Raw genomic sequence first — 19,896 nt, forward strand, 5'->3', positions numbered from 1 at the left:
CGCGGATCAGTCAGCGTCCGGGATCCGCCCCACCGCCGCGTTCTCCAATCTGCGCGAGGGAACCTCCCCTGCCACACTGCGGTCAGTCACCAATCGGCAGTGAGGGGCGGCCGGAGTACGCTCCTCCCCTCTTGAGGCTATTGAGACTTTGGATTGGCCAGTGAGACTGTGACGTAGAACTGCTTTCTCTCTGATTGGCGTGTCGGGCGCGGGGGGGGCTGGCTCTCATTGGAAGAGAAGGTTGCGAGGGGGCCAGACTGTGCGAATTGTGGATCGCGCGCGAGGTGGGCTCTCCCGGGGTGCGGGTTCGGGGGCTGCGGGCGCAGGCCGGGCGAGGGCAGAGCTACAACCGGGGCACAGGCCCTCGCGAGTCCTGGCGGTGGGAAGGAACCTGGGGCCGGTGCAGCCAGACTCGTGAGCGGCAGAGGCTTTGGAGGAGGCCGCGAGGCCGCAGCGCCAGTTTGGCCTATGGCAGTCCAGGGGCTGCGGGGCAGAGGCGGGCCGGACGTTGTGAAGTGTCGGGTGGAGACGTTCCTGAGTCGTGTTCCATTGTATACATGCACCACATCTTTTATCCAGCCCTCTACCGAGGGGCACTTGGGTTGTCTCCATGTCTAGGCCACTGTGAACAATGCTGCGATGAACATGGGGGTGCATGTGTCTTTCCCCCAGTGTTTTCTAGTCCTTTGGGATAGAGACCCAGTAGAGAGATTGCTGGGTCATATGATAGTTCCAGCCTTAATTTTCTGAGGAACCACCATACTTTCTTCCAGAATGATTGTAGTAATTTGCATTCCCACCAGTGAATGAGGGTTCCCTTTCTCCACAGCCTAACACTTGTTATTACCTGTCTTGTTGATAATAACTAATCTAACAGGTGTGAGGTGGTGTCTCATTGTAGTTTTGATTTGCATTTCTTGAATAGCTAGTGAAGATGAGCATCTTTTCATCTGTCTGTTGGCCATTTGTATGTCTTCTCAGGAGAAGTGTCTGTTCAGTCCTCTCCCCATTTTTTAATTGGGTTGTTTGCTTGGTTGTTGCTGAGCTTTGTGAGTTCTTGATATATTTTGGATATTGACTCCTTATCACAGCTATTGCCTTTGGAGTCAAGTTCGTAAGTTGTTCTATACAGCCAAGGTCCATAAGTTTAGTACCTATGTTTTCTTCTACGTAGTTTATAGATCTGATATTTAGGTCTTTTATTTTGAATTAGATTTTTTTGCATAGAAACAGACTGTCATCCAGATTCATTCTTTTGCCTGTGGCTTCCCAATTTTCCCAGCATCATTTATTGAAGAGGCTTTCTTTTCTCCGTTGTGTGTTTCTGGCTCCTTTGTCAAAGATTATTTGTCTGTGTGTTTTTATTTCTGGGCTCTTGATTCCGTTCCATTGGCTGTATGTCTGTTTATCTGCCAATTCCATGCTGTTTTGATTATCAGACTCGATAGTATAATTTGAAGTCACGGTAGTTGTTTTTGTGGGATTTTTTTTAGATTCTATTTATTATATCTGGGTACAATGAAACAAGGAAGTGTTTAGGCTAGAAGAAGTAACGGGAGAACTTAGGTTGTTTTGGCTCACTCAGAAGTCAGAGAAAAGGGGACCTTAAGACAGGCTCAAGGGGTCTGCGCAGGACGAGCTGCCACTACCCCTTGCTCCCCTGATTGCAGGTCTCACAGCGACCCTTAGTGTTGAGGAGATGCACACCTGTGGGTGAAGGGGAAGGCTCAGGCGTGCTCCCATGAGGGAGAGGTCCTCATGTTTGCTTCCAGTAGTGTGCAGACGTTGCTTTTTCTGTAGCTGCGTCACGTGCACTCAGCAGCATGTAATGTTAACTCTCCCCCTATGTGGCACGTCCCTCGGATGGTCAAGGCCTGCCCAAGCCTGCCACAGGGTCTCCTGTGCGCACGCTTCTCTCTGGTTGGAGGGCACGGGGCAGGGTGGACGGGACACCCTCCTGGGGCTGTCCCTCTAGCGTTTGGTCCCCCCGGGTGCCTGTCAGTGTCACTCAGCCTTCAGGGGTCTGGTTAGAATCCAAGCTTTGTGTTCAGGCCCCTCCCGGAGGCCAGAGCCTCCTGACAGTCCCCTGGCTGTGCCTGCCTCCAGCCCGGGTGGCCCCGGCCAGCCCGCCTGCTGTGCGCTGCGCCCGGGGCCAGGGAAGAACACTTTCTCTAGAATGAAAAGGCTGGAACTGGTATTTTGTCCAGGTGGTTTGGTGCCCTGGAGGTGGTACTGGGGGTGGTGCCTCGCTGGGTCACTTTTTACTGCCTGTCCTTGTCCTCAGGGCTCTGTGATTCTGAAGATGGTCATCTTGCCAAGTTAGGTGAGGACACAGTGTGCCCTCTTTTTTTTTTTTTTTTTTAATTTGTTGGTTTTAGGCCCTGGCCAGTTGGCTCAGCGGTAGAGCGTCGGCCTAGCGTGCGGAGGACCCGGGTTCGATTCCCGGCCAGGGCACACAGGAGAAGCGCCCATTTGCTTCTCTACCCCTCCGCCGCACTTTCCCTCTCTGTCTCTCTCTTCCCCTCCCGCAGCCAAGGCTCCATTGGAGCAAAGATGGCCCAGGCGCTGGGGATGGCTCTGTGGCCTCTGCCCCAGGCGCTAGAGTGGCTCTGGTCGCAACATGGCGACGCCCAGGATGGGCAGAGCATCGCCCCCTGGTGGGCAGAGCGTCGCCCCTGGTGGGCGTGCCGGGTGGATCCTGGTCGGGCGCATGCGGGAGTCTGTCTGACTGTCTCTCCCTGTTTCTAGCTTCAGAAAAATGAAAAAAAAAAAAAAAAAAAAAAAAAAAAAAAAAATTTGTTGGTTTTAGAAAGAGAGAAAGACATTGATTTGCTGTTCTTCCACTGCACTCATTGCTTCACTCTTCTATGTTCCCTGACCGGGGATCAAACCCGCAACCTCTGCGTTTCAGGATGATGCTCTAACCAACTGAGCCATCAGGCCTGGGTGCACCATGTCCTTTGCTCTCTGTCCTTAGAAATCTGACTCCACACCTCAGGGCAGTTTTGAGCTCATCAAAATACCCGTTGTGTCTGGCCTGTAGTGGCACAGTGGCTACAGCTTTGACCTGGCATGCTGAGGTCACGGTGTAAAACCCTGGGCGCCTGACCTGTGGTGGCGCAGTGGATAAAGCGTCGACCTGGAAATGCTGAGGTTGCCGGTTCGAAACCCTGGGCTTGCCTGGTCAAGGCACATATGGGAGTTGATTCCAGCTCCTCCCCCCTGTCTCTCTCTGTCTCTCTTTCCCTCTCTCTCTCCTCTCTAAAATGAATAAATAAAATAAAAATTAAAGTAAAACCCTGGGCCTGCCCGGTCAGGGCCCATGCAACAAGTAACAAACAACTCAAGTGAAGTAGCTATGAGTTGGTACTTCTTGCTCCCCCCTTCTAACTCTGTAAAATCTTTGAAAACTCCCATTTCACCTCCCCCTGTGCAGCGGGTCCTGCGGCCCTGGCCCTGCCACCCTCCAGCAGTGAGCAGCCCCCCCAAGGGAGCCACCCTCAGCTCCAGTTTGCAGTCCTGGGGGTGGGGGTGGCAGTGGCAGGGAGCAGGGGGACCTGGTGTGTTTATTGTCAGCCCTGGAGCCCCCTGTCCCCTGCTCCAGACAGAACATAGGACCAGCCTTCTGGCCCGAGCCCCCCTGGCTGGGGCCCCGCAGCCTTGTGCCCGGGCAGGAAACCAGCCCTCTGGGAACCGGCTTCCTCCTGCCCACAGCTGCCTCCCAGGGATCAGGCCAATCAGCACAGTTGTGCCCAGCCCCCGAACTCCCACTGTGGGTCCCCAGTACCAGACCTGTGTCTCCCTGACCCACAGTGGGAGTTCGGGGGCTGGGCACAACTGTGCTGATTGGCCTGATCCCTGGGAGGCAGCTGTGGGCAGGAGGAAGCTGTAAGTGTGAGGCCTGGTTCTTGAAGCTTCTAAAACAACCTAATGTCTGAGTCGATGTCACATTCTAAACTGTGCAGCCATCCCCTCAGCTGAGGTACAGGGACTTCACAGGTCAGCAGGAGCACTGGGCCATGCTGGTAGACGACGCTGGCTTAGGGTCAGGGTCAGGGTCAAGTGGCTGCTGGCCTTGGCGTCTCCACACGCCCTCCTGTTCTGGGAGGCTACAACGGGAAGGCAGAGTGGCTCGCACGAGAGCTTCTGGGTGACACTGGACGGAGTGTGCGGCAGCCAGTGGGCTGGGCTCCTGTCCCCAGCATCTAGTGTTCCGGCCCTGGCGGGGCTGGGAGGAGGCCACCCACATGCTGGCCGGGCAACAGCCAGGCCGGGGACACAGTCTCCATTGTTCTCCCTGGAGACGGCATGGTGGTCACAGAGGTTCCTGCCCCCCACCATCCTGCAAGACCCCAAACTCACTTTTCCTGCTTTTCCCAGGTTCCCCTGCAGACACATCTAAGAGAAATGAAAGTGGAAGAGGCAAACGACACTCCACTGGAATGAGCCCAGTGCGTGTGGACCTGCAGACGCGGTCCTCGCCCGGGAGGTGGGTCGGGCAGGGCAGGAGCTCCTTCCTGAGGCTCTGGGCAGCGGTGGGATGGGACAGCCCTGTGCTGTGGGGACGGAGTAGACGCGGGCCAGGGGTCCGCCCCACACGCCAGTGTGCACACTGAGCCCCACGCTTCTGTTACCAAGGGCGGTTCTGGCTGCGGGGCTGCCTGCGCCTCGCCCCACTGATGTCCCCGCAGAGTGACGTCTCCAGCCTGTGGGCTGACGGTGACCCATCGCAGAGGGGACACCGGACGGCATACCTGGCTACCGTCACCACGACGCTCACCTCCCAGGAGGTCTGAGTTGACAGCAAGGGCATCAGAATTTGTGTCTCTGGGACGTCGCTCATCTTTGTGGTCAGCCCGCTGAAGATATGGACTTGGGTCAGCTGGACCTGAATCCCAGAATTATGGCTGCAATGAAGAAAGGTATACTGACTGATATGTATGTAAAGTGTGTGGATGTGCACGCAGGGGCGGGCAGAGGGGCCTGCAGTGACGGGTCCGAGAGACAGTTTGTCCTTGTGCTGTGACTTACTCGTTGTCATTTACTTGTATTGCAACTGTAACCCTGCTCTCGCCCACCCTGGATGCACACTGGTGGTGAAACAGGCACAATGGCGCCTGTCGGCCCCCCCCCCCCCGCCCCCCTGCCCCTCAGCATCCAGGCTGGCCCCTCCGGACCAGACCACTGCCCACCCTGGACCACAGGCGGGCGGCCTTTTCTGTTGTGTGTTTGACTGAAAGCACATTTTAAAAATTAATTCTAGGCCCTGGCCGGTTGGCTCAGCGGTATAGCGTCGGCCTGGCGTGCGGGGGACCCGGGTTCAATTCCCGGCCAGGGCACATAGGAGAAGCGCCTATTTGCTTCTCCACCCCCCACCTCCTTCCTCTCTGTCTCTCTCTCCCCCTCCCGCAGCCAAGGCTCCACTGGAGCAAAAGATGGCCCGGGCGCTGGGGATGGCTCCTTGGCCTCTGCCCCAGGCGCTAGAGTGGCTCTGGTCGCGGCAGAGCGATGCCCCGGAGGGGCAGAGCATCGCCCCCTGGTGGGCATGCCAGGTGGAGCCCGGTCAGGCGCATGCGGGAGTCTGTCTGTCTCTCCCCGTTTCCAGCTTCAGAAAAATACAAAAAATACAAAAATACAAAAAAAAAAGTTAATTCTGTTTTCATCAAAGTAATACACAGAGGTTGTGGAAAAAGTGAGGTGCAGCTACTCCCCACCGGTGGCCTCGGTGACTCAGACTTCCTCGGGGTGGGGCTGGCTGGTGCCCCCACTGCCCGCAGCTGGAACACATCTGGGCCATGCCAGCTGTCCAGGTTGTGGATGGGGACCTGCTGGCCGTCATGGAACCCGGGGGTGGGAGGGTGACTGTCCCTTTCTGGCACCATCTTCGGTTTCCCCCCAGGGTTAGTTGTCCCCTCCTCGTTCACACACGGCGTTTTCTGTGTACTTCCCACTGAAGGACCGTCTCCGGCTTCCTGCCGGCCTGTCGGGCGCCCATGGCTCCTTCCTCAATGCTCAGAGGGGGGGACCGCTCGCCCGCCTGTGTCTCCTGGGTGTGCACCCCCAGCCCGGTGCCTGGCTGGCGTCCTGGGACCCCCTTTCACCTCCGGCTCCCGGGGAATTTGTCAGAGACGCTCCCACGAGGACATGGGACGATCAGGAACCCGAGCTCTCCTGGGCTGGGTCGCAGCACGTGGCTAGGTCCTGCTCCTCCAGCCGGGACTGTTGGTTTTTTCAGACAGTGCATCACTTTTGTTTTTCCTTTCTTTCATCCAGCCTGACCATATTTGGGTTTTTCTTTTTTACATTGATTTGAAAGAGAGGAAGGGGGTGGAGACAGAGAGAGTTGTGCATGCATTGGTTGCTTCTACTGGGAATTGGACCCGTGACTTTAGCACACTAGGACGCTCTACCCACTGAGTGACTCGGCCAAGGCCCGATTTTTTTGTTTTGTTTTTTTACAGAGACAGAGTGAGAGTCAGAGAGAGGGATAGATAGGGACAGATAGGAATGGAGAGAGAAGCATCAATCATCAGTTTTTCGTTGTGACACCTTAGTTGTTCATTGATTGCTTTCTCATATGTGCCTTGACCACAGGCCATCAGCAGACCAAGTGACCCCTTGCTCAAGACAGTGACCATGGGTGCAAGCTAGTGAGCTTTTGCTCAAACCAGATGAGCCCACGCTCAAGCTGGCGACCTCGGTGTCTCAAACCTGGGTCCTCCGCATCCTAGTCCAACGCTCTATCCACTGCGCCACCCCCTGGTCAGGCTCTATTGTTTTTTTGTTTGTTTGTTTGTTTTGTATTTTTCTGAAGCTGGAAACGGGGAGGCAGTCAGACAGACTCCCGCATGCACCCGACCGGGATCCACCCAGCACGCCCACCAGGGGCGATGCTCTGCCCCTCCGGGGCGTCGCTCTGTTGCAACCAGACCTACTCTAGCGCCTGGAGCAGAGGCCAAGGAGCCATCCCCAGCGCCCGGGCCATCTTTTGCTCCAGTGGAGTCTTGGCTGCGGGAGGGGGAGAGAGAGGCAGAGAGGAAGGAGAGGGGGAGGGGTGGAGAAGCAGATGGGCGCCTCTCCTGTGTGCCCTGGCCGGGAATCGAACCCGGGACCTCTGCACGCCAGGCCGACGCTCTACCACTGAGCCAACCGGCCAGGGCTTCTATTGTTTTTTAACTGGAGCATTCAGGGCATGTGTAACTGAGGTAATTCCTGGGATTAACTCTCCCTTATGCCGAGTTATTTGTCCTGTTTCTATTTTGTTATTGTTTTGTTTTTTTGCATTCTTCTGATTGGCTGGATATAACTTTAGCATATTTCTCCGCTTTTCTCTTAGTTTGAAAGCAGCGTGTTTACCCAAGCCCAAAATTATTCGCTCTACTCCGAATGAGCAGATCCTCAGACACGCTGTCTCTGTAACTGTCCCGCCCGACACCGCGACTGCCCGTGGGCCATCTGCCACCTCTCTGCCCTCTGCCCCCCACCGGCAGGGGCGATCCCCAGGCCCAGCCCCAGGTGTGGGTCTTTCTTGGGAAAGGTTTCCTGGCAGGAACTGGGTCACAGCAGTGGCTCTTGGCACCTGGGAGAGGACCCCCTGCGCCCCTGGCTTCACTGCTGCAGCTGAGGGGTGGCCTCCCCGGCGGTCATCGCGCTGTCCAGGGGCGCCCGTGGCTTGGGGAGCAGCTGGAGCTGGCTCGTTCGCCTGGTCCCCAGAATTGGAGATGGTGCTCTCGTCACCACCGTATTATCTTCCGTCACCATCCTGTCTTGTCCTCTTCTGTACAATTTCAGCCAAACTGAAGTCCATGCAGGAGGTTTTACACTTTTCCGGCCCAGACTTGCAGAGACTGACTGGCCTGTCCGCCCCCGACGTGCAGCTCGTGCTGAGGGCGGTCTCCTCACACCTGCGGGGAAGCAGCGTCTGCACAGGTCAGCGGTGTGCTGTGTTCCTCCCGGGCCCCGGGGCCTTCTGGGGTCCTCCTCCCTGTCACCACTCAGCTCCAGGCTGGGGACCGTGGGCACAGACTCCCCCGAGGCGTGGCTGTGGGGCATGGTGGTGGCACAGGGCCAAGGGACCCCTGCGCATGAGTCGGTCCTTGGGCCAAGGGGCGCAGGAAGCCGGGTGCATAGCCGCCGGGCCTGCCTGGGGTCCTGGCTGTGGCCCCCGCCTTGCCCTCTGGCAGCCTGCCCACCGCGGGCCTGACACCGCGGCCCCCCCAGCACTCGACCTGCACCTGCAGAAGGAGCGCTTCCCCGAGCAGCACCAGCGCCTGAGCCTGGGCTGCCCCGTGCTGGACGCACTGCTCCGCGGCGGCCTGCCCCTGGACGGCATCACCGAGCTGGCCGGCCGCAGCTCGGCGGGGAAGACCCAGCTGGCGCTGCAGCTCTGCCTGGCCGTGCAGTTCCCACGGCGGCTCGGAGGCCTAGAGGCTGGTGAGTGCCGTCCCTCTCGGCAGAGGGTGGGGTATCCAGTTGGCTGTCAGGGTCCCCGCTCTGCTTTTGGCCGTCGCCCATCAAGGTTGGGACCAAGGGCTGGCTCCTATGGTCGGCATCTTTCTCTTCACGGGGCTCTGCAAGCCCTCCCTGGGGAGAGTGAGCAGCCCCCGCCCCACGTGGGCCTCCAGAGATCGCTGGCAGGCAGAGTCCCCTCAGCTGTGGCTGGCCCGCGGTTCCCTCACCCTTACTTGCACAGGTGGTCACTCACCGCCAGCCTGCCAGCTGTTTGGCCAGAGCCAGAAACGCAGGGCAAGTGGTTGTCCACTTCCTTCCCCACTGAGAAGCAGCTCCAGCCTCTCCTGCCTGGTGTGTGTGTGTGTGTGTGTGTGTGTGTGCGCGCACGCGTAGGGAGTTTTCAGGGCTGCATGCTGCGTCCCAAGCGTTAGGAACTCAGGCTGTGTGTGGCATGTAAAGTCCCGAGAGGAACTCCTCGGTTTACTGAAAACCCGTGGGCCCCACATTGCCTTGAGGTCCTGCGTGGACACAGAACGCAGCACCTGTCCACTGCCCACACCTGTGAGCCCATCGCTGACCCTACGCCTCAGGGCCAGCATCTGCCCCGGGCCATGGGAGACCTGGACCCGCCTCAGGCCAGGCCGCCTTCTCACCGTGTGTCAGGCCTGCTGCTCTGTGTCTGCTGGTCCTTCACAAGTCCCCGTCATCACTGGGACCCTGGTGGGGCCTCTGGCCAGAGCTTGGTTTGTAACCCCATGTGTTTCCCTGTGGTCACCGTGAGCTCTGTGGAGCAGGGTCTGTGCCTCCCAGGATCCAGCCTGCCGGGCGCACTGCCACGTGGGTGTAGTGCAGGGCCTCCTGACCACGGGTGCAGCCCAGGAAGGCCCAGGGTGGTGCCCAGCCCCTCAGCAGCACTGCCCCGGAGCATGTGGTGCCTGGGTGGGTGGGCTTGGCCTCGAGAGTTGATGGCTCACCCCACAAAAGCACTGCCCTAAGATGAGACTTGAGCTACTTAGAGATGTCCCCGTGTAGCGGTGCTGCCTGGGCCGGGCCCGCACTCTCCTGGGCCTCACACTGAGCCCCTGCCCCGTGCGTCTTCTGGGTGGGACAGCCAGGCTGACTGGGGACCGCTGTCACATCACAGTCCTGTATCTCCTGAGCCTGGTCCTTAGCTCCACAAGGACCCCAGACGTTACAGCCCAGTGGGGGCTTTGGGATCTGCTTTTTCCTGGAACAGTCACCTGGGCATGGACCTGTTGACATTTGTCCACGCTGGGACCAGCTCTGCGTCTGCACTCAGAGCTTTCTGACTCCCATGGGGGATGGTAACAGACCACAAGGCAGGTCTTCAGGGCTGCCTGCACCTGTCACCCCAGAACACGGCAGGCCCAGTGTGCGCCCCACTGTCCACGTCTCAACCTCAGCCTGATGTGCCCTGGCCCTGCCACGTGGAGGGGCCGCCTTGTCCACCCCCTCCACCACCACCACAGCTGAGTCACCTCAGGGATTCCCAGGGGCCCTGCAGGTGGTGGCATCCACTGGGTCTGAGGCCTGTGCTCCCAGCTGGCCCTGCCCCTCTGGGAGCTGCCATGGCGGCCAGGATGCCCAGCACGCAGAGCCGGGCTCCTGGTGACAGTGAGGTCCTAGGGAAACCCGGGGGACCCAAGGACAAGAGCCAGCAGCTCGGAGGTAGGCAGGCCAGCATCGGGCTGACCGCTGTCCATCTCCAGAGGTGCAGCCCTCGGAAGAGCAGAGACGCAGACCAGGACAGTGGCAGAGGGAAAAATGGACACAGCTGGGTGGCTGCTGGAACCACACTAAATGTTGGGGTTCCCTGAGACAATGACTCTCCCAAATTAGCTATGAAAGACCTTATTTTGCAGAGTGGCGGAGTCTCCTGTGCCTAATAAAATGGGGAGCCCTCCTCGGGGCCTCCTTCCGGGCCACCTGCCCGCCAGCTCCCGAAGCCACCATGGGCCGGGAGGGGGGGGAGGATGGCTCTCCAGTAGCACATGGCCTCAAGGGCAAAGGAGCTTGGGGGACCACTCCCATTTGCCTCCCGAGGGGTTCAGCAGGCCCGACTGGGGGGCATCTCCCCCGGGAATGTCCCGCCTCCTACCAAGGACAGTCCAGGAGACAGACTTACTGACACAGTCAGACTGGGGGCTCCTATGCTCTCCTGCACCTCCTCTCTACCTCTGTGATGTTCTGTGGACACAAAATTAGATCCCAATGAAGAGTTGGACACGCACCCACAGACAGGCGCACAGCCATGGAGTGGGCGCCCGGCTGTCCCTGCCATCTGCAGGCCGAGCCAGGGACCGTGCGCTGAGGGGACGCAGAGGCCACGTCGCCGGCCTGTTCCTGTTTTATATCATCAGGATGTAAAATTCACTCTTAAAAATGTCCGATTCAGTCTTTTCAGTATGTTCACCAGGTTGCATCCCCATCTCTCCTGTCTGGTTCCAGACACAGCGTCGCCCCAGAAAGGCTCTGCACACAGGAGCGTCCCTGGCCCCAGCCGCCACCTGCTCCGCCTGGGGACGTGCCTGGTGTGGACACCTCGTATAGATGGGACCAGACACCCGTGGCCTTCTGTGTCTCACTCAGCAGCGTGTGCACGAGGTCCACCCACCTTGGCTGTTGGCTGAGTGACACTTGTTTACGTTTCTTCACCAGTGGACTTGGGTTGTTTGGCCCTTTGGGCTTTGGTGACCAGTGCTGCTGTGGGCATAGGTGGGTCTGGTCCCCCTGGTGGACACATGGGACTAGAACTTCTGGGCCACTGGCAGCTCCGTGTGTAACTTCTGAAGACCACTGCACTTCCCATCAAGGGCTCCAGAGTCCTGTGTCTTCGCCGGCACCTACCTGTCATTCTGATGACCGCCGTCCCTGTGCTGAGGTGGCCTCCCGCTGTGGTTTCTGTCTAATTTCTCTAAACGACTATGTTCAGCATCTTTTCATGGGCTTGTGGCCACTTGTGTATCTTTGGTGAAATTGTTCAGATATTTTTCCCACTTTAAAATCTGGGTTGTCTTTCTGCGTTTGAGCTAAAAGAGTTCTGTGTGTAATCTGGAGACTAGACTCTTATCAGAAATATGCTTCGGCCTGACCAGGCGGTGGCGCAGTGGATAAAGCGTCGGACTGGGATGCGTAGGACCCAGGTTCAAGACCCCGAGGTCACCAGCTTGAGCGTGGGCTCATCTGGTTTGAGCAAAGCTCATCAGCTTAGACCCAAGGTTGCTGGCTTTAGCAACGGGTTACTCGGTCTGCTGAAGGCCCACGGTCAAGGCGCATATGAGAAAGCAATCAATGAACAACTAAGGTGTTACAACGAAAAACTGATGATTGATGCTTCTCATCTCTCTCCGTCCCTGTCTGTCCCTCTCTCTGACTCTCTGTAAAAAAAAAAAGAAATATGCTTCGCAGTATTTTCTCTTTAATTTTTACTTCTTGATTTGAGAGAGAGAGAGAGAGAGACAGACTTATTTGTTGTTCCATTTATTTATGCATTCATTGCTTGATTCTTGTATGTGCCCTGACTGGGGATCGAATGCTCAACCTTGGTGCGTTGGGACAACACTCTTAAGCAACTGAGCTGCCAGGCCAGGGCTGCAGAATTTTTTTTAGTGGTTGTCTTTTCATTTTCTTGATCCTGTCTTTGGAAGCACCAACTTTTTCATTTTGATGAAGTCCAGTTTACTTGTTTTTTTTTCCTGTCTTCTGTCATATCTAAGAATCCATGGCCTGGCCCAAAATCATGATTTAACCACATTGCCTTCAAAGAGTTGTACAGTTTCGGCTCTCGCTTTTGATCTGTTTCGGTTTAGTTTTGTGTGTGGTGTAACTTTGAGGCAAGGGTCTCCCTTCAGTTGCACGTGGATGTCCAGTTGTCCCAGCACTGGGTGTTGAAAAGATTCCTTCCTGTGTTGCGTTATTCTGAGACCTTTATTGAAAACCACTTGCCCTAAATGAAAGGGCATCTTTCGATGGCCCCTGGTAGCTGCTGGTCCCCGGGTCCACTCTCTGGGCGGCATCGGGCCCCAGCCAGCCTGTTGCATGTCCCCAGGTGTCCAGGCTCCTGGTGTCACGTTGCCTGTTATTTGTTGACTGGCTTTTCCCATCGCAGCAAAGACAGTTATATCTGCGTCGTCCGAATCATGGGGGAGCCGTGCAAGTGGCATCCGGGAAACGGGCCCCACAGCGCTGCAGAGGGGACATTTCCAAAGGCCTGTGTGCCTTGACCGTTACGCTCTGTTTCTCTCAACATAGCCCAAGGCGCAGACCCACAGGGTAGCGTCCGGTCAGCGAGGGGCTGCAGTGGGAGACCACACCGGCCTGCCTCTTGCCAGGGCCCACAGGACAGTGTTGGGAGGGTTGGAGGCGGCCGCAGACAATTTCCCGTGTGCTCAAGGGCTCCATGGCTTCCAGGGGCCGTGTACATCTGCACAGAAGATGCATTCCCCGACAAGCGCCTGCAGCAGCTCATGGCCCAGCAGCTGCGCCTGCGGACAGACGCTCCGGAGGACATCGTTGAGAAGATCAGGTTTGGCGACCACATCTTCATTGAGCACGTGGCCAATGTGGTGAGTGTCCTGCCTGTCCCTCCAGCCCGTCTGAGGGGAAGGGGGCCCCCAGTCACCAGTGCAGTGACATTCTGGCGGACCTGTGCCCCACATTCAGATAAACGTGACTCGCTACCTGGAATTCAGGCTGAACTGGGCATCCCACAAACTTCCCGTCTGCCCTACCCATAAGGAGTTGGGGCAGAGACTGCCCGGCCTGACCCTGACCGGGGGGAGCTCCTCAGACTGCTGGCCGGCGGGCGTGCGGAGGTGCAGTGACGGGGTCACAATTAGGTGGAGGGCCAAGTGCTGAGTGGGAGGGACTCAGGAGAGACAGGGCTGGGACTCGGCCCCAAACGAGCCGGTCAGGCCTCTCCTGCAGCAGGGCTCCCCTGCTTTAAGAATCGTTATAAAAAAAATCTCACATGAAGAATAAGATGTATAAACTTTTAATTTTAAAAAAATTTACAATAAAATACATTATTACACACAGCCCGGGGAAGGAACGGGGAACAGCCAAGTGGATCAGGGTCTCCCCAGAACGCTGGCCCCACCCTGCTGTCCCTCAGGGGCCTAGTGTGGCCGTGGCTCTGCATCCCACTGAGCAGCGCGGTGTTAGTGTGACAGTGTGCGCCCAGGTACGGGACACCAGGACACGGGAGAGGGTTAGTGCTGCAGGCTCCCAGCCAGGGCCCTCCAGCCGCGGCGACTGTCCCGGTTGTCACAGGGCCGGCTCTGGCCTCGTGTGAGCAGCGTGGTCCTCGGTCCCCCAGGGCGGGTGCAGCTTCACTGCGAGAGAAGGCTGTGGGTCAGAGCCAGGCCGCCAGGACCCAGCGGCACTTCTAGGTTTTGTTCTGGAACCAGCTCTAGGGGAAGCAGGCCTCCACCCTCTTGCTGGCGTCTGCTGAGAGACTGGGGGGGACAAGCCTCCAAACGGGTCCCCTCCTGGCCTCCTGGCCCCGCCGCCCACGCCCAGCACTGCCTGTGGTGACGGTGCGGACTCACGTTGGGGTTAGCGTCCTCTAGCCCGCTACCACTGCCGTCATTTTCCAGAGGCTCTCCTGCAGACGCCCTGGGGACGAAGCACAGAACGGCATCACTCAGCGTGAGGAGCCCACTGACAGCTAGTCCTGACGGGACAGCTGGTGTCCGGCCACCTGGCACCAGGGCCCGCGAGTGCCCACCAGCAGGGTGAAGTGGCCCCTGCCAGACCAAGGGTGTTGAGAATGCAGGGCTGGCTCCGGGCACCTGCAGCCCCCCTAGCTGTGTGCTGTGTCCCAGGCAAGCCTGGGGGAAGGAGAGACCCTAACACCAGCCCTGCTGCTCCGTCTCGTGTCTGCCAGGCTCAGGGCCGCTCAGGCCCGACTAACGAGGGTACGGTCCTGGTGACCACAGTGGTGACAAGCTAGGCTGGTGATGTGGTCAGGTCCAGATGGTCCAGGCCAGGTGTGAGGCCACCTAAGGAGAAGGTCACGGTGATAGCAGTGACAGGGCACAGGCGTTGGGACTTGGGAAGGAAGACAGGAAGGACATGAAGGGGACCCTTGGCACAAGGTGCAGGTGAAGATGTGGGCAGTCACACCACCTCCCCTTTGGCTCCCAGGACATGCTGCTGGAGTGTGTGCGTACTAAGGTGCCCGTGCTGCTGTCGCGGGGCTTGGCCCGCCTGGTGGTCATTGACTCTGTGGCAGCCCCGTTCCGCTGTGAGTTTGACGGGCCCGCCTCGGTGCACAGGGCCCGGGCTCTGCAGACGCTAGGAGCTGCACTGCGCAGGCTGAGCGGGGCCTTCCGGAGCCCCGTGCTCTGCATCAACCAGGTAGGCCGACCTCCCGCCCGCCTTTCCCTGCAGAGAGCCCCATACTCTGCACTGACCCTCATCTGACCTTCCAGGTGACGGAGGCTGTGGGGGAGCAGGACATAGGACCCAGATCACCAGGGTGCGCAGGGCTGCGGGGGAGGGGCAGGGCCACGGGGGAGGGGCAGGGCCGCCAGCCAGGCTCTGAGCGTCATGCTGACCCCCGCCCTGCCACAGAGCCCTGGACGAACATCTCGCTCCGGCCCTTGGCATCGCCTGGTCCAACCAGCTGCTTGTGAGGCTGATGGCCGACCGGTGCCGCCCTGAGGAGGCCCCGCTGGGCCGCCCCACCCGCACCCTGAGGGTGGTCTTTGCCCCCCACCTGCCTCCCTCATCCTGTTACTACACAGTCAGTGCCGAGGGCGTGCGAGGGGCACCTGGGACCCAGTCCTGCTGGAGCTGACAAAGCCTCTCTCCAGGACCCTCCCAGTGCACGAGCACAGGGACCAGATTGGCACAGCACCCCTGGGTCCTTGGGTCAGGACCTCCTTGAATGTTGGCTCAGACCCCCACCTGGGGCCAGGAGCACACTGTCCCCCTGCTGTGCTGGCCCCTGCACCACAGAGAGTAGCACTCTGGCCTCTGTCCGCATCAGGTCTTGGCCAGGATGGGCCAGCAGCCCCAGTGCAGGGACCGCTGTTGCTCCCTGCACGATCTGCCGATCCCAGAGGGGCGGGACATGAGGAGGGTGTTTTGTTACTCTTGCCTCTCTTGGCCACCACCCACCGCTGGGCGGAGGGCCCCACAGCCAGCGCTGGCCTGTGAAAGGAGAGCCCATCTGCTGGGAACACCGGTTCTTGGTCCATGAGAACTTAATCTGAAGAAGAAAGCAGCATCCCAGCATGTCCTCAGTGCCTCCCCAAAGCCTGGCCTCGGTGGTCGGAACATCAGCCCTGGCCTGGCGGGATGTGACCGGACCCCTCGCATGGACCCAGCTCCTCACCGTGGCTGGAGCTTTACATCCAGATGAAACAGGACCTCCTGTCAGCACAGGGCCTGCTGCATCTGGGTGCAAACTAGAATCTAATCCTCTGGTTGTGCGGACACAGGCTCAGCGGTCACCCAGGGAGGTGTCTGCCCAGCCCAGGGGGTGGGGCCTCCGCCTGTGTGGGCAGAGCCCAGGCTATCCCCTCCCCTGTCCTCTCCCCTGCCCCCCCCTCCCCCCGCTGCCTGGCAACCTGCTCTTGGCCAGGCAGTCCTGAGCACCGGGGCTCCGCTGCTGGCTCTCCACAGCCCTGGACAGGGCCTGTGCCACCCTTGCTCAGAAAACCGGAGGCTCCAATCAGTCAAGGGACCTGGCCGTACCCTCCAACTCTGGGGCACATCTGACCCTGAGGCTGTAAACCAGCTGCTCTGTTTGGACACTTTTCTAGGACAAGATGGCCCACTTGTGACTCTTGTGACTTTCACATTTTCAGTCATCTGTGACCCTAAAAAGGTGTAAACTGGCTGATGTAAAACAAAGTTCAGGGTTCCAGTTTGACAAACAGCCTTTCTGCAGGTGCCCAGACTTGACAACAGGATGTGAGACACTTTATTTAATTAAATATAAACAATTTCAAATAGTTTTCTACTGAAATCACACAAACAATGAGGGCGGGAAAAGCTCCCGCTCCAGGACAGAGCAAACATTTAAAGGATGACCCTGGGCTTCACCCATCCCAGGATGCCCACCCAGCACACTGACAGGCGCACCTGGCCCTGCCTCCCGGGCCTCTGCACCACCCACCTCAGAACGGACAACCCACCCCACTGAAGGTCAGTTCCACACTGTAGTCACCACGTTCTCCCTGTAATGTTGGGGACCCCTTAGAAACTGTGTGTACATGACACCCAGCTGCAAAGGCCAGCTGACCCCACTCCAAGTGAACACATCACCAGGTTGCCATGCCAACATGCTGTCCAAGAACACTCTCATGATTTGTTTTTTTACAGGGACAGAGAGGGATAGACAGGGAAAGACAGGAACGGAGAGAGATGGGAAACATCAATCATCAGTTTTTTGCTGCAAGACCTTAGTTGTTCATTGATTGCTTTCTCATATGTGCCTTGACCGTGGACCTTCAGCAGACCGAGTAACCCCTTGCTCAAGCCAGCGACCTTGGGTCCAAGCTGGTGAGCTTTTGCTCGAACCAGATGAGCCTGCACTCAAGCTGGCGACCTCGGGGTCTCGAACCTGGGTCCTCCTCATCCCAGTCCGATGCTCTATCCACTGCGTCACCGCCTGGTCAGGCCCAACAGCTTTTTAATTGCAGAAAAGCTCCATCTAAATCCTTCCCACGTTGTGAAGAGCTCCCAGTGGGGCTGGTCCTCAGCCCTGGGGAGGGGCCGGAAGAGTCTGAAGACCCACTCCCCACAATCTCCACCCTCAGACTCTACTGTTCAGAACCACATGGTGGATCCCACAGACACTGCACAGCTCTCCACTTCGGGCTGTCCCCTCTGGGGATGAACTGGCAGGAACTATTGTAGAAGCAAGGGCTGGCTCCCACCGGGTCCCCCACCAGTGAGAGAAAACACTGAGCAGGGCTGACTGCTTGTCTTCGAGCAAGTGAAAATGCAGACAGCAGACCTGAAGGAGGGTACACCCCACCCTCTGTTTCGGGATAAGGTCAACTGGCTTCAGTTCCTCTGACCTCTCTCGCTCCCACAACCTGAGAGGACCAGGCCACCGGGCTGGCGTCAGGTCCGGCTCCGTGAAGGGTCCGACACAGATGGGGCTGCCAGCAGCTCAAGTTCCATGCCGTTCAGAGCCTGTTGTGAGGCAACGGGCAGCAAGGGAAACTAGGTTTCTGAGGTGCTGTGTCAGCTCTGTGGCCGTGGAGGAATAAATTCCAGGGGGAAGGGGACAGCCCCTGGTCCCTCCTGATTACAGTGGGACACAGCACAGGGACTCACCTCTGCTCGCCAGTGGTTTCTCATAACCCATGGGATTTTTAACTTAGAAAGTACTGATCCATCACAACCTGCAAAACCTAAATATTTAGATGTCAGGAGTCCCAAGAGCAGCACAGCCAGCAGAGGTGGGCTGCTGGGGCTGGTCACTGTGGGCAGCAGAGGGGGCCCGTGAACTAGAGGCTGGAACCCAAGGGAACAAAGTGCACTGTCACCAACATGCAAGCTACGCCACGAGGGACGACTGTTAAATTATAGGACACCTGGAAAGGAAGTTTCAAGTCCAGACTCACTGTGACCAAACCCAGGAGCTACTGCTTCCAGCCCCAAGTTCACGCTGAGGCTGAGCGACACATGGAGCCCAGGGTACCTCAGTGAACAACCCCCAAAAGCCACCCCCTGAGCCCCACCAGTCAGCCCCAACCCAGGGCTATTCGTGTGGGAAAGGTAGCTGGGAATGAACAAAAGCCAGGGCCTTGGCTGTGACACCACTGTCCTTGCATCAACACCTTTTCACCAGATGCTTGCTGACGCAGACCCTCAGTCTGGGGAACGACCCTCTAGCCCCTGGCCGGGACATGCCCTGTTTGTGCCCCAGAAGAGTGATGCCTTGGCTGACCTGAGAGTGTTCCTGTCAAACCCCACCCTGTGTTACATAACCCACAAGAGGAGCTTTTTAAAAACAAACAGGCACCTCTGCGTGCTCAGTGCTCAGGCCAGGGCTCCCGGGGGGGTGCTCCTGGGAGCCCCAGTGCTCCTGGCGCCTGCCTGTTACCCACTCTCCTCCATACTCAGGGCTCCCGCCACAGACCATAAGCAGCTTATTCTCCAAGGTGCAGGGGAAGGTCCTAGGCTCTCAGGCACAGCCTATGAAGTATTGCACTAACTGAATGTAAGCCAGACTCGTATCGTGCAGAAAGTGCGTGTCCACACGTGGCAGCCAAGTCCGAGCTGAAGCCACTGCTGGGCCATCTGCGCCTGGCCGGTCTCACGGTCACGAGGGCTGCAGACCACATAACAGAATTCAGGGCAAGCCTCCGTGGGGGGTGGAGGTCACTGCCCAGGAAAGGAAGTGAGCTGTGGCTCCCTCCCAGCAGTGTGGGCAGGGGTCTGGCAGGGCTGGGGTCTCGGGGATTATTTAGCTTGGCCTTGGCCCGCAGGGGGCCAGGTCAGTGTGGCTGGCACTCAGAGTTCTGGAGTCTGCTAGACAATTATTTCGTTCCTGCATAAAAAAACAAATGGAAAAATTATACTTAACCAGCACTTCCAACAACGCCACCCTCGAGTGGCCTGAGCTCAGTCACAGCTGAACTCGAGTCCCTGCACTCAGTGGACAAGGGAGTGAAAGGCCGTGTCCAATGCCGGCCCCTAGCCCAGTACCTTCCTTACTCTCATTAGCAGCGGTGCTTAAGGCAGAGTCCACACCCTACTGACCCCGTGTGGCTTCCACCGAGCCTGGTGGACAGCGCCCTGGGAGCAGTCCCTTCTGAGGGTGCTGCAGAGAACCGGCAGGCCCGTCACTTGGGGAACGTCAGCATGTCAGCTGGTCCGGGGCAACTGGGAAGGCCGCTGAGGGCACAGTGCGGGAGGCTGGGCACCGGCAGGCGGGCAGTAACTGAGGGACTGCAGGAGCCCAGCGGCCTGGGTGAGCCCGGCATGCCCGAGGAGCAGGGCCTGGCCACCCCACCGTCAAACCAGCCATTTAAAAAAACAGAAAATTAAAAGGCTGTTTTTGACAGAGAATAAGATGCCAACAGTTTTAAATGCGAGGTGACACGTTCATGCGAGACGTGGACAACTGACAAAGTGCTCACAATTGCAGTGTCAAAGTGACGTGTGTTACATTAGTAAAGTTTTAAAACACTGAATAACTTAAGACAATAATTAGTTATAAACTTATTAGAGGATAAAACAATACAAATTAACAAGTTAACTAGCCAAGTTTTTAACATTACTTTACCAGAATATTTACTTTTTAATGCAGACTCAGGAGATGTCACTGTGATGCCCCTATGTCTAAGAACCAGACAACGATGTCTGCAGGGCTCTGGGAACTGCAGCTGCCGAGAGTCTGCAGCCAGCCCACCAGCCTGGTCTGGGGAGTCAAGGGCACGAGGTGGGGCGAGGCTC

General features: G+C 57.9%; 2 protein-coding genes across 15 annotated transcripts in view; one reads left to right on the forward strand and one right to left on the reverse strand.

Moving 5' to 3' along the window:
• The first annotated feature begins 230 nt into the window (after window positions 1-230).
• XRCC3 (X-ray repair cross complementing 3) lies at window positions 231-19,894 on the forward strand. Of its 5 annotated transcripts, XM_066342498.1 has the most exons (9): window positions 231-284; window positions 4,381-4,489; window positions 4,639-4,922; window positions 7,792-7,929; window positions 8,221-8,433; window positions 12,883-13,037; window positions 14,620-14,832; window positions 14,907-14,953; window positions 15,049-18,435. In XM_066342498.1, the coding sequence occupies exons 3-9, from the start codon at window positions 4,868-4,870 to the stop codon at window positions 15,272-15,274; spliced, it is 1,047 nt and encodes a 348-aa protein (XP_066198595.1). In that variant the 5' UTR covers window positions 231-284; window positions 4,381-4,489; window positions 4,639-4,867; the 3' UTR covers window positions 15,275-18,435. The 5 variants fall into 5 exon arrangements, with proteins under 5 accessions (XP_066198595.1, XP_066198591.1, XP_066198592.1 ...); XM_066342494.1 differs by having other exon boundaries at window positions 7,792-8,433; XM_066342495.1 differs by having other exon boundaries at window positions 4,381-4,451; window positions 7,792-8,433.
• The window catches only part of KLC1 (kinesin light chain 1), a 59,954-nt gene continuing 53,507 nt past the window's right edge, over window positions 13,450-19,896 (reverse strand). For 5 of the 10 annotated variants that reach the window (XR_010746181.1, XM_066342492.1, XM_066342487.1 and 2 more), the window contains 2 exons: window positions 14,022-14,088; window positions 13,450-13,805 (listed from right to left, as the gene is read on the reverse strand). Coding sequence is in view for 9 of the 10 variants with exons in the window: in XM_066342484.1 (XP_066198581.1) it covers window positions 13,803-13,805; window positions 14,022-14,088 (70 nt within the window). In the remaining variant the exon portion in view is untranslated. Of the gene's footprint in view, window positions 13,806-14,021; window positions 14,089-18,597; window positions 18,989-19,896 lie in introns of those variants that run through there. The other 5 variants (XM_066342482.1, XM_066342480.1, XM_066342481.1 and 2 more) reach the window with 1 other exon arrangement.

This window comes from Saccopteryx leptura, chromosome 6 (genome assembly GCF_036850995.1).
Source record: "Saccopteryx leptura isolate mSacLep1 chromosome 6, mSacLep1_pri_phased_curated, whole genome shotgun sequence".
Taxonomy (NCBI): domain Eukaryota; kingdom Metazoa; phylum Chordata; class Mammalia; order Chiroptera; family Emballonuridae; genus Saccopteryx; species Saccopteryx leptura.

Bases quoted from the DNA above. Each gene is read 5' to 3' on its own strand.
- XRCC3 (XM_066342494.1), top strand. From the start codon at position 4,868: ATGGACTTGGGTCAGCTGGACCTGAATCCCAGAATTATGGCTGCAATG. The intron at 13,038-14,619 runs GTGAGTGTCCTG...TTTGGCTCCCAG, and splicing joins TTGAGCACGTGGCCAATGTG to GACATGCTGCTGGAGTGTGT. The intron at 14,833-14,906 runs GTAGGCCGACCT...CTGACCTTCCAG, and splicing joins CCGTGCTCTGCATCAACCAG to GTGACGGAGGCTGTGGGGGA.